This window comes from Sprattus sprattus (genome assembly GCF_963457725.1).
Source record: "Sprattus sprattus genome assembly, chromosome: 3".
NCBI classification, from domain to species: domain Eukaryota; kingdom Metazoa; phylum Chordata; class Actinopteri; order Clupeiformes; family Clupeidae; genus Sprattus; species Sprattus sprattus.
In genome coordinates this window covers 17,967,999-17,990,056 of record NC_137922.1, presented here as the reverse complement: position 1 = coordinate 17,990,056, position 22,058 = coordinate 17,967,999, and the positions used below count along the sequence as shown (strand labels likewise).

The window sequence follows — 22,058 nt, the reverse complement described above, 5'->3', positions numbered from 1 at the left end:
GTAGTTAGAGTACTCAGGATCTTTTACCATGGCCTGGCTCAAGAAATTAAATAAAAACAAACAAACAAACAAAAAAATAAGTACATATCACTGTGAACCAAAGAAAAAGAAACCTAAAGGTTGTTAAAGCACTAATTAAGATTAAGCTGGGGGTGGTTTTCATCAGTCCTCAGTGGGATCACACAGTGGGGGGGAGGGGGGTGGGGTGAAATAATTATCCAGTTGCTAAAGATAGAGGTAGCCCACCCAGTAGACGATATTGAACAGTATAAATGAGGTGGGGAAAAAGACTCGGGAGTAAGAGTCCAGCTCGTTGATGTCGATGTGGAGGCGTCCCTTGCGCCAGGCCCCGTCCTTGCAGTCCTCGTAGCAGCAGAAGAAGCTCTTGCAGTCCTTGCCGTCCAGGCACTCGTAGAGACAGCTGTCGTCATAGTCTTGCCAGTACATGGAGTTGTTGAGGGTGATGACGGTCGGTGAACAGTTTAGGCTGAGCGATGAGTAGGCCTGTGTCAACACACGTAATATTTAGCTATATCTGTCATACTTTAGAATAACGTTATGAGCAAGTTATGCACCTTTCTTTGTCTTAAGAACAGTACATATACATAAGACAGATAAGCGGTATTGTTCATGTTATTACATCTATATCTGTGTCATTTCATTGTCATTACCAGACATTTTTATCTCAAAGAGTGAACTTCTCTGTCATAAAGGTTATTTTATCAGTGCTCATCCTCTCTCAACCATTTAGGAGTCCTTGCATTTGTCTTTGCAGAAATCTTTGGGTATTCTCTCTTCGAAGACTATAAGGGATGTTGAGAGGTGCTTCTCATTTTCCATGAAAGACTGAGTGGATCCTATATGGAAGCTTTTACAGTGGGTAGAAAAGGTTCTTTCTATGAGTGTTCCCTACGGGGATTAAACCTATGACCTATGCTATATGTGCTCGGATATAGAGGCTTCCTGGATCCTCCTTCTGCCAGTACATCAGCGAGAGTTGAGGTGCGGGAGAGAATGAGAGAGAGAGGAGACGAGAGCAGAGTAGCGCTGTCATGCATTAAATCTTTGCGGCATGCAAAATCCCATCCGTAGCCCAGCGGGGAGCTGTCTACCACAGCCTGTGAACGATACCATCTGCCACGTGTTCTCTCATCCACTCAAAGTGATCCATGAAGAAGTGTGTGTGTGTGTGTGTGTGTGTGTGTGTGTGTGTGTGTGTGTGTGTGTGTGTGTGTGTGTGGTGGGGGGGGATAGAATTTCACTTTCTGGTTTTCTGCCCCTGAGTAGAGCGGGGGGGGGGGGGGGGGGGGGGGGGGGGTTCCTTTTGCTCTTACAGCCGACATTCTCCCATACCAACCGAGCAACCAACAAGTGCACCCAGTCGTGCCATTCCAAACATGCCCCGAAAACCCTGATGATGTCACACATCCCCACACTTAGGATGAGGCTAATCCAACATGAGCTAACAACTTCTATTATCTGGTGTTCTTCTCTCGAGAGTGCCAGATAAAAAAGAAAGAGTGTGAGTGATTGTGTGTGTGTGTGTGTGTGTGTGTGTGTGTGTGTGTGTGGGGGGGGGGGGGGGGGGGTGTTAGGGTGAACTTTAAAATATTTAGCATATACATTTTTTAATGAATGCATCCTTGAAGAATCCAAACTCTTATCTGTGTGTGATGGCTGACTGTGTAAAGGGTACCATCCATTATAGAACTCACGCTGCTTTGTAGGTTGTGCTCTGTCGTCTGTTTTTCTGCCTTAGCTGCCTTAGGTCTAAACTTTGGCTTCTGGGCGCGGTAGCAGTAGTAGTTCAGGAAGGCATACTCCATCAGTGAGGCAAACACAAACAGGAAGCAGACGGTCACAAAGAGGTCCATGGCCGTGACGTAGGAGACACGTGGAAGAGATGTCCTCGCCACTGTGCTGAGTGTTGTCATGGTCAGGACAGTGGTAATTCCTGCCAAAATGTAAAGTTAACAGTTAGAGCACTATTGCAGAAATCAAAGTAATTTCACTGTAAAAGCCATTATATTGTATAGTGTGTCAGTAAGGGTTACAAGTGCATTTTTATAAGGATGTTGCTGAAGTATACTTATATTGTTTAGTATACTGTATATGGTATTTGGGCTTAGCCTCTTAGAGTTAGCCTTAGACTCTTTCAAAGCCTTTATGGGAAAAATCCCACGTTTTCGGTTGGTGGGGATATGCATGTTAACTCTGAGATCCGGCCCTGATTAACAATGCAGTTTTCTTCAAATGTCCTCCTCTGATTTTCCATTCATGGCCTCCTACTGGGTGACTGGAAGGTTACGATTTAAACAAGCCCACCCATCAACACAATCCCATCTCGGTACCATTTCTGTCAATCATGGAATATACCACAGCACACTTAGAAACAATTTGAGGCTCTGGAAGCTTTCAAAAAGTCTTTCAAAACAATTTAAGGCATACTAAGCCCCATGGAAGTCTAAAAATACCAAGGAAGGCGATATAATTAGTCATTATTCCAGTGCTTTGTATTGTGACAAATCTCATCTAAGCTGTCTCTTCAATAAAGTGTTTGGATTTTTGAAGATTTCTCATCAAAGAAAAACCCTTCTTATGATTGTGTAAGGTATTGATTTATTTAGTCTAAAATAGATAACTTCTAGCCCCAATTGCCCCACCATTTAAGAGAAAGAGAATTGTACACTTTGAAATGTGTTTCTGGTACCTAAGTGCACCTTGTTTAGTGATGCTAGTTGTACGGTAGCACTTTGATCTCGTTATCTGCATTAGAGTTGTTGGTTGCTCAGTGACCCAGTTTGACTCATAATCTGGGTAAGGGTGTGCCAAATATGAAATCTCAAACGGTCATTCTTTACTAGTGGTCACTACCTAGGACAAAGTATGAACTCTCAAACGGTCATTCTTAACTAGTGGTCACTACCTGGGACAAAGTATGAACTCTCAAACGGTCATTCTCAATTAGTGGTCACTACCTAGGACAAAGTATGAACTCTCAAACGGTCATTCTTAACTAGTGGTCACTACCTAGGACAAAGTAACTTAAGTGAACTGTTTCTTCCTTTCTTCCTTTCTTCCTTCTTCCTCCATTAATTTCTCCTTTCGTCTATTTCTTTAAGATTGGCTTTTAACTTACTTTAATTATAAAAAAATGTGCACTATATCCTAGTTTGTATGTTAATTTGATGTCTATTTTTATGTGGATCACTGGGCATGTATTTTCTTTGTGCACGTAATGTATTTTATCGTTATTACACGGGTAGATGAAATCAAGCATTCTGAGAGTGAGTTCCGGGGTGTGCTTTAATCAGCGATAAAGGTAGCCTACTGTACAACCTGTTTACATTTACCTGAGCGTTCCATATCAGTGTGCACTCAAAATAACAGTATATTCGAAATCGAACCAAGATGGCGGCGTCTTGGGAGCCTGTTAACGGGAAGTATTTTATGTGAATTAAGCTATCTACACGACTTTTTATATCTCTACATTGACTTGTTTAGTTGTTAATGTGCTACACAGAGTATTGTAGGTCTTGACTTAAGCTCTTGAATATTATTTGTAGGTTGTTGCTAACGCCTAGAACTAAAATCCATTGAAACACATAGTAGCTAGCTAGCCTCGTTGCTAATAAGTATAACTAGTCTCTGGGCTTTTTCACTGCCGTTTTATGTAAGGTCAGCCATTCTAAATAGGTTCTACACATACGTGAAAAACATTCCCTATGTAATGGATTGAGAGCAACGCTCCCATCATTACTCCATAGCAAATTTCTTTAGTTGTCATTTCAAGCTTTCTGGAGAAGGCACTTCCAACACCGAGCCACCAGCAGAGAGCAACAGTGGTCAACAGATCATCAGAGACGAAGGGGACATGAGAAACGCTTTCCACGGATGCACAATTAGTGGTGATATCCAAATCAATATAAACAAATATTAACAAAGTTGAAAGTCGTTTTTGTTATTTTAACTTTTTAAAATGAGCAATGTGAATGACTAAAATGGTGCGAGATCAATGTCGATCTCCTAGCTAATCATCAACAAACATTTGGTTCTAGGCTAACAGACTTGATGTCCCCAATGCTGTTTGTCTGTTGCATAGCAACAGCCACACAAAGGGGGACTATTTTCTCTAGGCTAGGCTACTGAAATGCGATACACAATGTTTGGTGGCTACAACTTGTTTGTGCTGAAAGGCAGCTTACTATTTACAATTTAATTTGACTTAATAATGTCGCTGGCAACCGTGTTATAAAAGCAATAAGGTACTCGAGTCAGTACTGTATCCGCTGTGCGTCCGGCCTAACAACACCCTCGAACAAGTACATTATTGACGATACAGTACTGCCTCTCGAACCTTATTGCTTAATTAAGCACTTTGAGCTGCATTCTTCTGCATGAAAGGTGCTGTATAAATACAGTTTATTATTATTATTATTGTTTAGAGCCACAACCAGGGGCGGAGATCCCATATCATTGTAGGGGGGGATAATACATGGCAACATTTCAGAGAGAGTAATTCTGGGGGCAAAAATAGCTTTCACGAGAGCTAGCATAAACTGCTAAATACCGAATTCTCTTATCACATTTACAAACAGAAATTCTAAGTAATTTTTGAATTCTCTAAATGGCAATGAATGTTCTAACACGAAACATCTACTCACACACAACATTGTCCAAAGTTCAAGAGAACTTGATGCTCAAAATAAGTTCTAATACAGCTCAAAGACGCTCCGACAGGGAATCAAACTAGCAACCTTCTGATTACAATAGGACATCTCTACCTCCTGTACCACTGTCGCCCCTCGTAGCCAATACCAGCATTGTTCATAGACCGCAGGAAAAGATGACATTAATTTACCTTCAGTTAATTGAACAAATCTGGAGAGGCACTGATATGTAGACCTACGTTTATTAACTAGCATTAACCTGTGTCCTAAACTGTCTAGCTAGCTATCGTAACGGTGTTAATTACCGGCATGCATGTGTTATCGGCAAACATTCACGTTGACATGTCAATCCATTATTAAACTTATGTATACTTCTGCATATCAATTGGAACTTCGTAAATGGAGTTTAGAAAAAACGTCTTCTTTACAGGTTCTTACTGCGTTCGAGAATGAGGTAAATCTCTTTACATATCGTGTATCATACTGGCAGTGACAGGGGAGAGATGAGTAAACAGTCTCACAATCTGACCGTGTACTGGGCTGATTAACTGAAACACGGAGATGCCGGTAGCCCTGCTAAATGTTTTGTTTCCAATGATTGTTGGGGGGACAACTTTATGGTAGAAGGGGACACGTCCCCCCGGGATCTCCACCTAACAATCCACAAGCATTTATTAGTATATGCATAGATCAGTGTCATGACGTTTTCACTTATATCATGGGTGTGTGGCTGGAGTCACGTTCTCACAGCTTCTGTTTGCCTAAAATAGATGAAGTGCAATTTAACAACACATCGATCAATGCCAGTATCATCATATGGTCAATAACGTCAATATGAAACATAATGTATTATAAATAATGTCATGGCTCCAGCTAAGTAACCGCTGGGCCTCGAGATCTACCACAGGTTATTCGGATATTTTTCTGAAATCCCCTGATGTTTTCTTTTCTCCCCCTCAACCTCTGATGGTGGTTTCTGTCATGAAGATATATCATTTTGTGGAATGAAGTGGAAGAGAGAAAAAGACTGCTAGTGGGAGGAGAAGGGAGGGCGGTTATGAAAAATATTGAACAAAAGTTGCCAGGACAGCAGATATGGCCAGTCAATGATCTATAGAGTGTCACAGTGTGGGTGAGGCAGAGGTGGGCAGACCCTGTGACATTTTATAACTCCAGCTAAACATCAGCAGCCCTGCTGGCAAAACCCCTGTGCATGATTTGGGGAGAGGGGCGGGGTGGGGGGTCTGCGTGTGAATAGAGAAATGTGCAAATCCTGACTTCCACCCACATGCGCACAATTTATCGAACATCTCATAGATGCCTCTCTGGAGACGGTCGAACGGGAAGATGTTTTCCAGGGGGTTGCCATGGAGACAAGCGGGACAAGTCTATTTCGAGCCGGGCGTTTCACACTCAGTTCCCCCAACCCTCTCTTTTTTCCTTCAGACTACTGGGCTGTAGTCATTACTCTCACCTGTTTGCCTGTCTTGGCCTGATACTTTTGACAGCACTCAGTCAGACAGAGTTTCTGACGTAAACAGTAAACTCCGGATGGTGGAGCAGAAGCAGACGCATAGGCTACATCGCGCAGAGAAAGACGATTATGACGTCAAGTGGCTGATGGGATACGAAAGATGGACAGTAATGGAAGGCTAACATCATGACACTGCAGTGGACCAGATGTACAGCAGATGTACATATAAGTGTGATGTATATTAGGGTGTTTATAAAGAGGGTCTTATCAGTGTCTTTGACAAACTTTAGAACAACCTTGTATGCTCTGTGAAAGTTATATGATGTGTGTGGACTGCCTTGTGAATGAGCAATAAAGCAGTGAATTGGACCAGTTGATTAACTCTCAATTTTACTTCATTACTTGTACACTTGAGTGAACCCAATAATTCTCATCTTTAAGCAATTTCTGCAATATCTTTTGACAGAATAAGCATCAAGCCGTTACACTCTTAACTTGTGACTCTTCTTAAATGCAGAAAACTGCCATTTCCTCTGTTATCTAGAAAGCCTTTTCTTATCTCGTGTTTTGCACTCGTTTAGTGTCCACAGTGGTCTGCATTGCTTTGTCCTTTATTTGAGGCCATCAGACTTTTCTCAGAAAATAATGGTTTATCTTTTTTTCCCCTTCAGACAGCATAAGTTTGTTGACCGTTTTCAAAGGTGTCAAGTGTGTTGAAGGCGAGCTCTATTTGCGTGCATAAATATACGTCTTACCAAAAGATTAAAAAAACATAACAGAACCACTCTTCTTAAAAAATGTACTAATATGAGAACGGTGGGAGGGTGGTAAAATATGTGTTGTTGATGGTGAGTAACACCTTGGTATTAAACATCTTCTTTGATGTGGCTCTTTGCAATGCAGGAATGTTGGGCTTCCTCAAATTCTGTATTTATTTAATACCTCTTTATTAGGATCTCTTTTATGTTTCACATCTTTATTATTACAAGCCAACGCCACATATGTTAAGGGCGAAGAGAACTATATTAATTGAGACTTGGCCTTTACTTACCCATGCTGTCGATGCTTCTGTTGGTTTACATGGACAAAAAAGGGTTTGCATGCAATGTCGTGGAGAACTTGGCAGGGAAATAAATAATACAAAAAAAATAAGAATTGACTGTAATCTGTCTGGCATGCTTGAAATAATTAATTAAATATAAAAATACATCATGAAATCAAAACATAATGCCCAGGGCATAAACAAAACACTGAGTTTGAGAGTTTAAACAATGGGTATACAATAAAAAGACCCCAGACCACATCCATCCAAATGATAATTAACACTCTAACTTAACTCATTTGAGGACAGCAGTTCTGCTTTTAATGTCCATGGAACAGTCATCAGGAAAGATCGCCTTAATCCCTTTTCGAAACTGATATCTTTGATATTTTTCAACTGTCATAATGAGTCTCACTAAATCCCACTCCTGGCTGCAAGCCCGCTTAATTGAACACTGGAGAAAACACTCTTTGAACATGTTACGCATGTTGTATGGCTTTTTTTGTCCCTCGTCAAACTCAAAAAAACGAGCGGTTCCTTACCCAGGGCTGTCCTAGCAGGAGCGGCGTCTTTATTGATCCAGAAAGACACCCAAGAGAGGACCACGGTTAGGATGCAGGGAATGTAGGTCTGGATGGTGAAGTAGCCCATGCGTCGACTCAGCTCAAAGTAGACAGTCATCACCACATAATCGCCTGGCACGGGAAGAGCAGGACAGAGAAGGGAAGCGCTGAATTCTTCAATGACTCGAAAAAACAGGCACAAGGCCTGATCTATTTAGACAACAGACTTGGGGTATTTTTGAGGTATTTCTCAAGGCAATATGTTATGTCTTTTCAAATGCCAGCTGGTGAAATGATTAAATAACACAGCCTAATGTAATGCTAAACTTAGTTGACTGGTGTTCATATTTCATTGTTTGTACTAGCATTGTAAAACAAATTCAATTCACATTTCCCAAAGATGAATAATAACTAACTCCACAAGAAAGCCTCTCATTAAACATGGATGAGAAAGAATTAGCGTGTCCTTTTGGCGAACTGACTGTCATACTGAAGCAAATATTAAAGGCTGATCCATCTAAGATATTTTAGGGAACCCCTGAAATCACAGCAATACTGACTTAACCAGAAGAGATGCTGTTGAAATGAAGAGCAGAATTTCATGAAATTCATGTTTACATGTAAGAGTCATCTCATGTACTGTATGTAAACTGACAGATGAAGGCTATTTTAAATGGGTGACAAGTGGTCTAGATCTATGTCTCAGCGTTCTACTTTTCTGGGGAACCAAATATCACTATTTCCTGTCAGCATTCGGTGGTTTGTCAAGGCATGAGCGAATGTTGTTGAATAAGCCCAAAACTAGAACTTAAACCTAAATGTATCGACTCAAAACCTCAAATAAGGGTTCCCATATGTCACCAAGCTTCACAGAGCCCTATTATTTCCTCTTCCTCGCTGCTGTGACAGTGTACTTTTTCTATCACTCTTTAGTAATTCCATGTACAAACATACATTCCATGTCCAGTATAAAGCTGATTAAGTCCTATGAACAAGCCAGCCAACTTGACATGAGAGTGCACTCTGTTCCTCCCAACTGTACATACATTACAAAGAGCTTCACTTACCATACAAAACTGTCATGATTACTACACACTGGTATGAAGAGAAACAAGATGAAAACAATGCAGATGTACAGAATCTGTCTCATCAGAAGTCAGAGAAATGCCAAATAATTACGGATATTTTTAGATCCAGACATAATGATCACGCAGAAGAGCTCGCTGAATGTCAGACTTCCTCCTTTCCATGCACCCTCCCTTCTTCCCTCCCCAAAATAATGTCTTGCACGCAAATCTAGGTCTGGCTCCTCAACATCCACTCTACACTTACACCACAGTGTAAAACTTCTTTTAAACTTTAAGGTTCAGATGTGGATTAGGGTTTACAAGTGTGAGTGAGCAAGAGAGTTCAGAAAGTGAACCATAACAAACACTCTGTCACTGTCACATAGAGTATTCTACTTGAAAATAAGGTTAACACGGGCTAATTATACCTCTGGGTAGATTAATACATAATGCAATCGTGAGCACTTTAAAAACTTCATTAATTTTGAAAGGTGTTGCGAACACATTAAAATGTATTAGAGAAGTCCTTTAGAGACTATGCTTATTGGCGGAGCAATTGAAATAATTATCAAGAGACAAAGAGAGGGGTGATTTTCTAGATTGGTGTGTTACCACGACCACTTTTAAATGAAAATGTGTGTTTGTTTCATTTCAAATTCAACTTCTACGTATGTTCTATTTGCATATATGCACCAAGGGATTTGAATATGCCACTTGTCACACATTAATTACTTTTCAGAAAGGTTCATAATTTCTCTAAAATGCGATTACTGCACATTATAAAATACAAAATACTCCAATGTGCATCAGTGACATCAGAAGCAGGAATAAGCCACGACTGATGCTTAAACATGCCAGTTACCGTCAATATGACATGACATTATTGACATTTCAACTGAATTCAGATCAGTTTGTATGCTAGGTTGGTGCAATTATTCAAATTTCATCAGCTGGAATGGATATGCCAAACTCTCTGAAGACGATTCTAGAACAGGCTTTTATGCCTGTGGTCGGCGGCAGCTGATTCGCTTAGCAATTAGCTGGCTGGAGGCTCGACTTGCTTTCCAGACAGCAGATGTACAACCTGCTGTCGCCTGGCTACAGTGGTGAGGGGCCTGAAGACCATTCGCATCAAACTGATAGGAGCTCACAGGAAAGTGTGTTTCTCCGGAGCGGCTATGACAGTTGTTATTATTCTCACAGTTGTGTCCTATCATTTTGGGTTTAGTCGATGTGTCAAACAAATTGTCATACAGACTCAAGGAGTTTTGACTGGTAGAGAGATATACGTAAAGCAATTGGGACAGAATCATGGATGCCTTGCACTTAAGGATACTGATATTATAGATACATGAGTGAAGAGACATATGTATTATTAATTACTTAATTATTTATGTATTTTAACCTGTAATCATAAGTTAGTTTACTTATATGAGGATATTTTGACAGAAGTACAGAAAATGTAACCCAGAAGTGTATTCATGGACTAGGAAATGAAAATTAACAATAAAATAAGGAATTGTGACATTTTTGGCAAATTATTACATTCATATTGATTGAATAAATCAACTTGCTATAACACATTTTTAAACCAGGAACATAAAACACTACCAAACATGAGTTTTCAATTGACATGACAGTATACTGATAAAGCTAGGATAATTAAAACCAGCAAACATGTATCAGATGTACCTGCTGTCGTCGTCATGATGTCGGATGTGTTCCTGAGGCCTGTGAAAGCAAACTGGTAGAGGCGCCAGTTCTTCTGGTCGGCAAGCTCAATCGGGTTCTTCTTCCATTTGTAAATCACCTCATCTTGAGGGTAACCGTCTGTAATTACAGAGACAGGTGATCCAGTGACCCCCCCAGCAACCAACTAATGAAAGATGACCCAACGCTCATGAGTTTAAGGAGAGCACCATTTATCATGCACTGCAGGGAAATTAATAAAAGGGGCCAATGAAAATAGAGGTATAAATTACAATTAAAAAAATGGAATGAATGAAAAAAAAAAACAATCACGGGCGCTCACACAGATGTTTTGTTACTGTCATCTGAAATCATCCCCTAAAGCATCTCTTCATTTTGAAATGGTGTAATCCAAAATGTCAAATAATCTAGAAGAGCTACACGCTAGCTGATAGCTATGTGGCTGACTAGCATGCCGTTGACTTGTTCGTCATTAAATAAGCTGTGATGTTTCACGTGTAATGTTTAATGTGGGAGCAGAGTGGCCTGACATGTCATGTTGAGAGGTTCATTACTCAGTCAAACCTATCTCTTGGGCCATGACTGCTAATAGGCTTAAGTGAAGTGTGACAAATCAGCCTGTGGTGCTCACACTGTACTTTGTTGTTAGCGACACACACACACACACACACACACACACACACACACACACACACACACACACACACACACACACACACACACACACACACACACACACCCAGCTGATGATTTGGCAAATGACAGACAACAGTCTGAGGTAACAGGGGGAGAGTCACTCAGTTCATCTCTGTCTATTTCATCTCTGTCTATTCGAATAAACTAAGCGGATGGCCTACATACAGTATTTTTCTCCCTCACTCACTGCAACACTGCAAAGATAGAAACAAACACCGCACCATCTCTCGATAAATGCACCTACAATGCAAAACTTCAAGTCAGCCTCCAGTTGGTTTTAAACACAGTTATGCAATCGTCATTTGAATTCACTAATAGTTCTATGTCCACCGGCTGTCACGACTGCTGATTTATGTTGGGCTGTACGCAGTGGTTCCAGTTTTGTCTTGGAGCCCGACAGACACATGGCATATCTTTGAAAGTGTAGACACAGTACAGACCAATTACATCTCTCTAACCTCCCACACACTTGCTATTATATCCACATATAAAGACTGGAGTCTCTCTCTCTCTCTCTCTTCCTGTCTATCTCTCTCTCTCTCTCTCTCCTTCTGAGATTCTGAGTAATGGATTGCCTGCTATCCTCAACCTGAAGTGGTCTGTGTCCTGCATGCTGCATTTTGCAGATATTTCTTCTCCTGCTTACCTTGACAGGCGCTATGGAAGGCACCTGACTTGCCGTTCTTGTCTGCATTCTCAGACGAAGCAGCAAGAAGAAGCCAACAATTCAGGTTTTTCTTTCCACTTTGCTTTTTTTTTGGTCTGTGAGTAATCAATTTAAACGTGCTGTTTAGGTTTGTCAGATAGTGAAGGGGATTAGATGCCTTTACCTGATATTGACCACCTAATATTGATTTCTAAGGTTGCTGATTTGTCGTACAGGTAGCCAGTATAATGACGTCAGGCTGCAGTGTGTGGCTCCCTGGCAGTACCCTCCATCAAGGCAGCGTTGGCTTCCCCATCACCATGTGGCTGAGGATAGCCCTTGGCTTCGCCTCGCAGTGGTTGTGGACCTTTAGCCCCCATTTCTTTGCACCGCTGCTGGTGCTGAGTTCAGCTGGGATTTCTCCATAACACACAGGCAACGTCCCTCACAGCCTCCCCTCTGCCTGCACATATCACACTAATGATCATCTCTCTCTCTCTCTCTCTCTCTCTCCCTCTCCTTCACTATCTATTTCTCTCGATCCTTCACTATCTCTCTCTCTCTCCTTACCTATCTGTCTGTCTAACTCTCTCTCTCTCTCACTATCTGTCTGTCTTACTCTCTCTCTCCTTCACTATCTCTCTCTCTCTCTCCTTCACTATCTATCTGTCTTACTCTCTCTCTCTCCTTCCATATCTCTCTCTCTCTCTCTTTCACTATCTGTCTGTCTTTCTCTCTCTCCTTCACTATCTATCGCTCTCTCTCCTTCACGATCTGTCTTTCTCTCTCTCCTTCACTATCTCTCTCTCTCCTTCACTATCTGTCTGTCGTACTCTCTCTCTTCTTCACTCTCTCTATCTCCCTCTCTCTCCTTCACTATCTTTCTCTCTCACTCCTTCACTATCTCTCTCTCTCCTTCACTGTCTGTCTTACTCTCTCGCTCCTAATTTACTATTTCTCTCTCTCTCCTTCACTATCTGTCTGTCTTACTCTACTTTACTATCTGTCTGTCTGTCTGTCTGTCTTTCTTTCTCACTCTCTTTCTTGCTCCTTCTCTATCTGTCTGTCTGTTTCTTACTTTCTCTTCCTACTCCTCTATCTGTCACTCTTTCACTCATTCTCTCCCCCCTGTATCTCTGTCTCTGCTGTTTCTGTCTCACTCTCTCACTCCTTCTAGCCCAGTCTCCCTTCCTCCTACTCTCCTAATCCCTCCCCCTCTCACTGGAGTAAACTGTGGCATATTTTCTATGATGACTGACAAGTTAGTTTTTGTTTGTCTCTCTTTTTTTTGTCACACACACACACACACACACACACACACACACACACACACACACACACACACACACACACACACACACACACACACACACACACACACACACACACACACACACACTCTACCCACTCTGCTTGGTGCTATATGCTGCACTGTGACCACATACAGTAACTGACTTCTGCCATTGTACTCCCTGGGTGACTACTGTTTTCCTGTAGGTGTGTGTGTGTGTATGTGTGTGTGTGTGTGTGTGTCTACAGTAGCAGCTTGCTCTTTGCATGTTTTAGCTGCAGGTGTGTGTTAGTGTGTCTGTGTGTGTGCGCAAATCAAGAGTAGCGGCTTGTTCTCTGCATGTTTTAGCTGCAGGTGAGTGTGTGTGTCAGAGCGAGAGAGAGAGAGATTGTGTGGGTGGTTTTGTTTGTGTTCTCACCAGAAACCCTGGACTCCACACTCTGTCTGTTGAACAGCTGAACACTAATTTTCGATAGTCATGAACACTTATGTGCAGGTATCAGTGCCAAAATATACGCTTTGCTAACAGTTTAATTGTCATAATTATAACACTGTGGTTGGGAAGTAATATGTTTAGTAAGTAAAGAGTTTGTGATGCATAACAAGTGAGTATTTTGTAGTCGGTATCACGTTATGGCAGTTCATTTCAAGTTCATTTTCATTGAATGCACAACAAGGTCTTACCCTGAGCTTCTTGATCCGCACTGTTTTGAGAAGAGACCCGGTTAATAATGTTAGATAATTAATCTCAAGTGAGAGCAAGGTCATGCCATTGTCAACATTCCGTATAATATGCTTTATGCCGTTGGAAAGAATAACGAAAGGTCATCATCGTTTCATTAAACTATTTATGAAAAAGGAATCTGACATGTCTTTGTTCAGTTGTATTGCTTGATACTTCCCTACTCATATCACAATAAAATCTATGTAGGCTAAAGTAGTATATATGACCAGATTATGAGCTTTAAATCACACTTGAATTCAATTATAAAATCTTGTATTATTTCAAGGCCTTTGCCTAACAGATTGCATCTGCTTAGCTTTGCTAATCAGTCACTGTTGTTCCAATGCATGGCCATCTGTTTAATAATGAAATAATTATTAAATACGATAATACTTATTTAAGATAAATAATGAAATAACAAATAATGGCATTCATTTGTGCATCTTTGTCAATACTCTTACCAGCAGACACAATTTATTTAAATGTGACATTTTCACTTATGAAAATTCAATTAATTAGCAAAACACAAAAAAATGTGGTATCCACAGGGAAAGGCATACAAGCTCACTAGACTTTGGCATTCAGTCAAACTGTATCAAATATATGCTCAGAAGGCAGGGAGAAAACCTTGTGCAGCTTTTTCATGAGTTAGGTTCAGGTGTTGTTTTGAGGTTTTGAGATTTGTTTCTTTTGCTTTATTTAATTATTTGCTAAATCATTTCTTTATGTGTGCACTGACAGCATACATACAATTTTCTCCCTGAAGGTCCTTCCTCCTTTGTCTCAGCCGACTGACACTGTACAGCACATTTGAACGATTCGAGCATGCTGCTCATTGTCTGGTGTAATCTAATTTTATAGGTTTTATCCCATGAACAAAGAGAGGCGAATTTCATTTAATCAAAGGCAGGGGGAAATAAATAAATAAGTAAACATCTATCTCCATGGGAACGCAGGAGTGGTCCAATGCTAGATCACAGCATGAGTCAGTCATCCTTTGACAGCTTTGCAGTCTTACTGCAAGAATGGAACTATAACTGAGCGAATCAATCCTTTGATCTGAAAAATAAGCTATTTTGTTTAGCAACGTTTAAGCACAAAAGCATAAGAAGATGGCAAAAGATCATGCCAGGTTAAGTGCCACATATGTCTATATATGCGACATTTCTCTCTGTGCCCTTCAGCCAGACTCAGAGGTGTTTACCTTTTCATGCTAGGTATGTTGAAGGAATCATCCCTTTTGCCAGATAAGCGGTGAGACAGGCCTTTTCACCCTAAAAGAGTGAAGACTCAGTGCCCTGAATCGATTCAAAGTTTGGTCGACTAAATAGGAGAGTTCTCTATTTACGAGTTCACATCGTCATTTCTCCTTTCCATATCAAAAGAGGAAGAGCTGAATCAAGCTTATTTCACCTTGAACATTCAGTATCAGACAGCTGAATAAATACATTTATTTTCTTCCCCTGGACTAGCTTTGGTGGATTTTATTAATGTGAAGACCTAATTTTTTGGACTGGCTGCATAAGTGCATATCAGCACTGAGTATGCAGATGATTTGGAAGCCTGCTTATTCGAAAATGCACTTGAGATTGTGATTAGCATTTCAAGACCACTCAAAAAAAAAGAGTAGAAAAGAAAATCACTCTTTTCCCCACGCACTGCGCCCTTCACAGCCTGCTGATTAACAATGTATTAGTAAAAACGAGTTCATTAATAGTTCGCGCCCCCTTTTGGTTCATGCCCAGGTTGGTATAGTAGTGAATAGTATTGTTCCCTTCAAGCAGTCCACTTGGGTTCAATTCCCAGTCAACGAAAATAAAATTTGGACAAAAAAAAGGCAGGACTTTACCTTTAATCAATTCATGTTGTCACAAAGATACTGACTGAACATACGGTCTACTCTGACCAAGCCATGTCACCCAGTGCAAACCACCCATGTCTGATGGGAACATCAACACCCACAATCTTAAAGGTGTGTTGTGTAGGGTTAAGGGGGATCTATTAGGATCTATTAGGATGGAAAACCGTATTTATAATTGTGTTTTGATAATGATTATTTTACAATCGCCTGTCACCAGTTTTCGTTAGATTAGAATGAGCCCATCATATCTGCACAGTTGCGGGTTAGCCCCATGTGTTGCTCCCCCATGTTTCAACAGTAGCCCAGAACACTGTCTCTAGACAGGACCTTTCACATTTTTATGCTGAAGTGACAGCTGGAATTTGGTGGTGCTGGTTGTAAAACGAAGAAGAAGAGAGAAGAGAAATCAGTGGTTGCTTGTGCTGGCTACCCATTTTGTGTTGTGAGAGGTTTGAGAACCCATTTTTAGACAAATGGAGGATCATGCATATTATTTAGCCCACGAACAAGCAAAGGAACGTGACGATGACATCATTTTGAAACTAGCAACTGGCCCCTGACGGACACCGTATACCTTGTAATCTGCAACCTCACCTCTAGATGCCGCTAAATCTTACACACTGTGCCTTTAAATTAGACAAAGAGCCAAGATGTGTGAAAAACTGTTTCCAGATCTGCTGCACTCTGCAATTATAGAAGCAGTGAAAACAGCCAGATAAAAACAGAAAGTCATCCAAACATGATTCTGCTTTAGACACCCACAACATTGCATCAAAACTCCTTCAAAGAAAGAAAGCCAAAAAAAAACAGTCAGTCAAAATGATGCTTTGTTACATCAGAAAAAGGAGAGAAACAACACAAGGTGGAAATCAGCCAAATATATTCACTTGGGGTCCACTTCACCAGCAGTAACCTTAAGCTAGAGGCCAGTCTTTCACGAGCAACAAGAAGGCTGGTCCCAGAACAGTCAACATATTTTCTCTACAGCTGCAGAGACTGTAAAACCAGTCAGGCTTCCTGCTGTGATATCAGTGGTACCACCCACAATCCTAGTTTACCGAATGAGTCTCTAAAAATAAATAGAGTAACTGCTGGAATTGATACAAAGGACATAACATGGCAAGATGGCAGGTTATAACTACAGCTAGTAAAGCAGGCTGTACAGTTGTGCAAAACAGAAGAAGTAGGCTAAGTGCCCTGGATTGCAGGCAATACAAACTTTTATCATGAGGTTACCTTACCAGCAGCCAGTCAAAGAAAGAAAAGACAGAAAGTTGACTGATTTAGTAATTCAAACTGGACATGACTGAAAGCAATTCACCACCTCATGGTCAGTCAGCAGATTACATTGTTTATTATTATTAATTCATATTCCAGTTGTGTTTGTTACCATGACCACAGCTTAAAACCCTAAAGCAATGATTCCTGTTTCTCTTTGTGGTGGAGGTATCAGATTCACTTCCCATAACCACACCCCCAGGCTCCATTAGAGCACTGTGTTTTTTAGATTTCTTCTCCACTCTTTACCTGAGAGGCTTGTATGTTAATAATAGTCAATGGCTGAGCTGTCTTCTGGGATACATTCAATAGCCCTGACGAATAACATGACTGAGACATATTTGAAAACCAGACACGTGGAACACCCAACTCCTGGAAAATAAAGCAAAATATCGAGATGTTTTTTTTTTTTTTTGCTACTAAACTCAGTCAAAAGTGCACAATAGGCTACCGCACTGATCCACTTTCAGGTTCACCACCTGCAAACCCCACATTAAGTCCCTGCTGTTAAAAAAGAAACTGCTCTTGGATCCGTTTCGCTTGGCTACTCACAGCTGGAGAAGCTGAGGGGGCAGGAGTGCTCGTCCATGGGGAAGTTGTGCAGCTGCAGCTGGCATTCCGCATTGATGGTCATCCTGCAGAACAGAGAGTCAAAGAGTCTTGAGTTAAAGTCGGTGCCGCAGCACACCGTGTGGTGTGGTGAGCTCTGCCTCGGGGTATACAGATTAAAAGCCCCCCCAGCTCAAGGGGCCTTGCCTTGCCCTGCCTTGCTTCCCCTGGCCACAGCTAATTAGCAGCAAAGCAAAGGGCTCTGGCCAAAAATACATCCGCTTAGAACAGGGGGTGTGCTGTCGATCAGCACAGCGACTGTTGCTAATCCCTAGCAACCAGGCTTACCTTTTTGTTGGAGACATAGCAGGTGAGTCTGCTTTGGCAACATTGTTATGCTTTGCTGTGATTTTGTAGCCTGTGCTCTTTTTTCTCATATTTGAAGACTATTTTTTACAGAGACTACATAAGTAAGGGCTCCTTTCATTTTAGGGCTAAATAATTAAACAATTTTTTAATTAAACCGTTTTAAAGGTAGGCACTAGCGCGAATTAGCCTCTACTTTGAGATGCAGGAGTTTAGAGTCACTTAGGATAAATGTAAACGGCCTCAGCACTGGTTACTAGAAGGAGGACTGTGGCTGGTGAAATGGTGCCGGCCCGGCTACAGCAGGTCAGTCGGTTCCATGTCAAGCAGTGTCCTGCAAATTGGTTAAACTCCCTCAGCCACAGGAAACAGCTTTGGGACCAGCTCTCTCAGTCCCTCAAAGTATATAGGTCAGCCCATGCTCCCCGTGCCCCAGAATCAGTCCAAAATTTGCCCCAGTTCCCCCCCAACGCAACCACCTCTTCTTCCTCATCTTCCTCCAACTCGTTCCATCATTTCCTCTGAGTCCTGAGAAAATGTCAGTTGTGTTTGCCGTGGCTTAGCTCGGATATGGTGGGATGAATGGAGATTGAAGCTGACATGTCTGCATGCCCGCAACCCTCGTTCAACCCTTCGCATTTGTGCTGAAACCCGCCTTAGAAATGAGCGGTGGCTCACCCGGTCGCTGGGATTTGCCTGCTTGCATTCATAACAAATTAAGCTTTTACGCCTTGTACCGGGGAAGAAGTGCAGACATCACTTTAACACAGTGGGGACCTGGCCCGAACTGACTTACTTGCTTACTTGCTTTTCATTTGTGCCAATAAGTCTGTATCACTGTGAGATTTCAGCACAGCCTATGACTATTCTATATTGTCCTCTATTTTTTATGATGTATATCAAGAGAAAGGTTCATATATTTAAAAGAGACTCATTTCATAAACAGTAGAGGCACAAGCTGCTGTTTTTGGCAGTTATTACCACTGGGAACCATCCCCATAGACATAGTAAAGATTTTCAAAGAAGCTCTTTTATGAAGTCAGCTTTCCAAAACCAAAGAAAATACAAAACCAGATACGGTCAAGGGGCTGCTGTCAGCCATCTTGTTCAGGAAATGAACCAGTTATATTTACCTCAAAGTATACAGTATCCTTCCCTCATTTGAAATCCGCAGGAGTTGATTCGGAGTGGTGACATAGTGAGCTTCAGCGTGTTTGGAGTTGCGGAAGATGGTGTCCGGTATCCATATGAGTCCAACCATGTTGCTGGTGAGGGTCAGCAGTTTTATACTGCTGTTGTACCTCAAGCGTGTGTCTGTCCATGCCTGAGCGAATATAATGTCAATCTGGTACTCCTATAACAAAAGACAAAGCATTTCATGTGGTTACATACCTTTTAGGCACCACTAGAAAAACATACATGGCCACTCAGGAATACAGATTACCTTTAGAATCAGACAATCAAGAGAATCTTTTTTAATAACAGTTGGCCTTTTTAATCACGGTATCACGCAGCCTTGAATACATCTACAGGAGCTTTCCATGAGTAAGCCCTTCTAGCTAAACCACAATAGCACTTAATCAAAACTTTAATACAAAATAAACCGATTAGTTACAACAAGGGACAAAAACTGGCATGATACAATTATCATAGAGATGTCAGTGCTTGAAGTAGTGAAGTACATATAGAGATGAGAGGTGTATGTTGCATATATGTTCAAATGAAAGTAATCACTTGCCAAGTTATCGCAACCTGGTTTCCCCCTACCTCGAACCCTTTCTAAAAAAGAAGGGCACCTTTGTATCAACAAAGGAGCCTTGGTGTCCAAGAACATGTACAATGGAATACATAAAGTAGCATTCAACAAGTGCTAAGAACCGTGAAAACATATTCGACGGAAAAAAAACATCCAGGTCTTCTGTCATCAGGTTTGACTGCAGCCTGACCTTTTCCGAACTCTCCTGGCTAACATGTGACAGAGAAGTGCATCATACGACTCCAATTAGAGACCAGATGCCCACAAGAGTGCTCACTTAGTAGCCCTGACCTTTAGCGGTAGACACGAGAGTGAATCACGGAGCTGCAGAGTGCATTATTGCCCCGCAAGTCCAACCGCAATCAAGGAAGACAGGGCTCTCATAAATACGTTGATTAAAAGGTCAAACGTTTGGAGCAAATGCTGCAACATTTTTTCGTTTGGCAGGAAAAAAAGGACAGACAAGACTCAGAGGGTAGCTATAACATAAAAGATTAACTGTTGTGTTATTTATTCTATTTAATTGAAGCATTCAAGTCCACTTACTTTAAATAACTAAAACTTTGCGTTTTGGCAGGGAAAAAAAGGACAAAATATAAATGATTAACTGTTATTTGTTTTAATATTTAAATCCAGTTGCTGTAAACATCTCCATAAATGCATGTAGAATCGCTAACAAAAGTGACTCTATGGGCAGAACATCTTAGTTCTGTTGTCAAAGAGACTTTTCATCTGGTGTTATCCAATAGCAGTGGCCAGTCTTGGGACAGAGTTAAACCGCACGCCGGAAACTACTTTCAATTACAGATCAGCTCTTTGAGGCAACCAGCAGAGACACAAGAGAAAGCTGTCTGAGTCACAAAGCAGTGCAAACTCCATGAGAGTCTATTCCCAGTTTACACACAGTGGGTTACAGCTATCTACCAGCCCTACACAGCATGCAGTTCGGGGTGGTTTAGCATAGTTCCAACAAACCAATTATCATTATTATTGCTTACAAGGTATTTTGCCAATGGATGTGCTAACTGAAATAAAGTGAAGGCTGAATAAACGCTCTTATCTGGACATTGCCAAGGCCATTAAGTATGTAATGATTGGTATTTAGGTCTGGGAGTGTTTCACTGCGTGATTCAGAGGTCATTTAAGGCTCAGGTAGTTCTCACAGTCTCACACGCAACATTCTCTTGTCCAAACCCTCCTTCCTTTTCCCCCCTCCAGATTACCCTTTGACAATGAGCACCGGCAGTGCTCAAGGTTAATCAACCAAGTCTGTGTGTGTGTGTGTGTGTGTGTGTGTGTGTGTGTGTGTGTGTGTGTGTGTGTGTGTGTGTGTGTGTGTGTGTGTGTGTGTGTGTGTGTGAGTGTGTGTGTGTGTGTGTGTGTGTGTGTGTGTGTGTGTGTGTGTGTGTGTGTGTGTGCTTCCGCTTTAGCTTGAGACCTCTACATGACACATGAATTAATTGTTCCTGACGTGAGTAGGGCGAGCTAGGCGACAGAGTTTTTGAAAAATGGTCAAACATAAAACCCATCTGAATTATAAACCATTAAATGTGTCTGGGAGACGAATAAGGGACACTCAGAGTTAAATAAAGTTGTCTTGACGGGCTCCAGATACTTAGATGGTCTCTTTATTGCTTTCATGTCTCCTACCTTTCTCTCAATGAGATCTGGCACTTCAGTCAGAAAGGAGATGCCAGAAATAAGGAAAAAAAGGAACGCCATGTGTCACATTCAATTTATTGTGTTTACTCTGGGCAGTCTGGTAAAAACTTCAACGTAGGCTGCGAGAGAGTACAAAGTACTTATAATATCATAAATAAATAAATTATTATTGAAAGAAACGTGTGTTTGTTCATGCCTCTGCATTTAAACAGATACCCTTTTTGATCAATATTCAACATCCTTCATATCCACAGATTTCAGTAACTATGGGGAACTAAAAACCCTATTGTTGAGTTATGAATACTTTAAATGGCACGTAATGCCAAGCCAAGGGTGAACAATCAGCTCAGGGGGGGATGAAAACGCATTTGTCATCCGAGAGCTCGCCATGTCAACGAATCTCCAGCAGCCTCGGTCCCTGGATCAAAATGTCCGTGACAGAATGCAAATATGCAGAATGGTGACAAACTGAATTTCTCCCATTTCATTATTACTATTAAATGTAATGCATCATCGCCCTGACCACAGTGTGCAGGAGGGATTGGTTTCAGATTAACTGAACAGAGCAGATCTGTGCAGTGTGGTGGGAGAGACACAGTCAGCATTGTGTTAACTGTGAACACCGCTTCCATGACTCATGAGTACATTCAAAACACCTTACCAGGCATTAATAGGCATAATGAATACAATGACTTTCAAAGGC

At 41.3% G+C, this 22,058-nt stretch overlaps 1 protein-coding gene across 1 annotated transcript in view; it reads right to left on the bottom strand.

The window, feature by feature from the left end:
• Nucleotides 1-225: 225 nt before the first annotated feature.
• LOC308361514 (gamma-aminobutyric acid receptor subunit gamma-3-like) overlaps nt 226-22,058 on the bottom strand; it is a gene marked incomplete at both ends in the record, with an annotated part of 45,168 nt that continues 23,335 nt past the window's right edge. Inside the window, 6 exons of the mRNA XM_080833877.1 lie at nt 226-504; nt 1,716-1,954; nt 7,729-7,881; nt 10,509-10,646; nt 17,575-17,657; nt 19,071-19,291. Coding sequence (XP_080690003.1) covers nt 226-504; nt 1,716-1,954; nt 7,729-7,881; nt 10,509-10,646; nt 17,575-17,657; nt 19,071-19,291 — 1,113 coding nt within the window. The remainder of the gene's footprint in view (nt 505-1,715; nt 1,955-7,728; nt 7,882-10,508; nt 10,647-17,574; nt 17,658-19,070; nt 19,292-22,058) is intronic.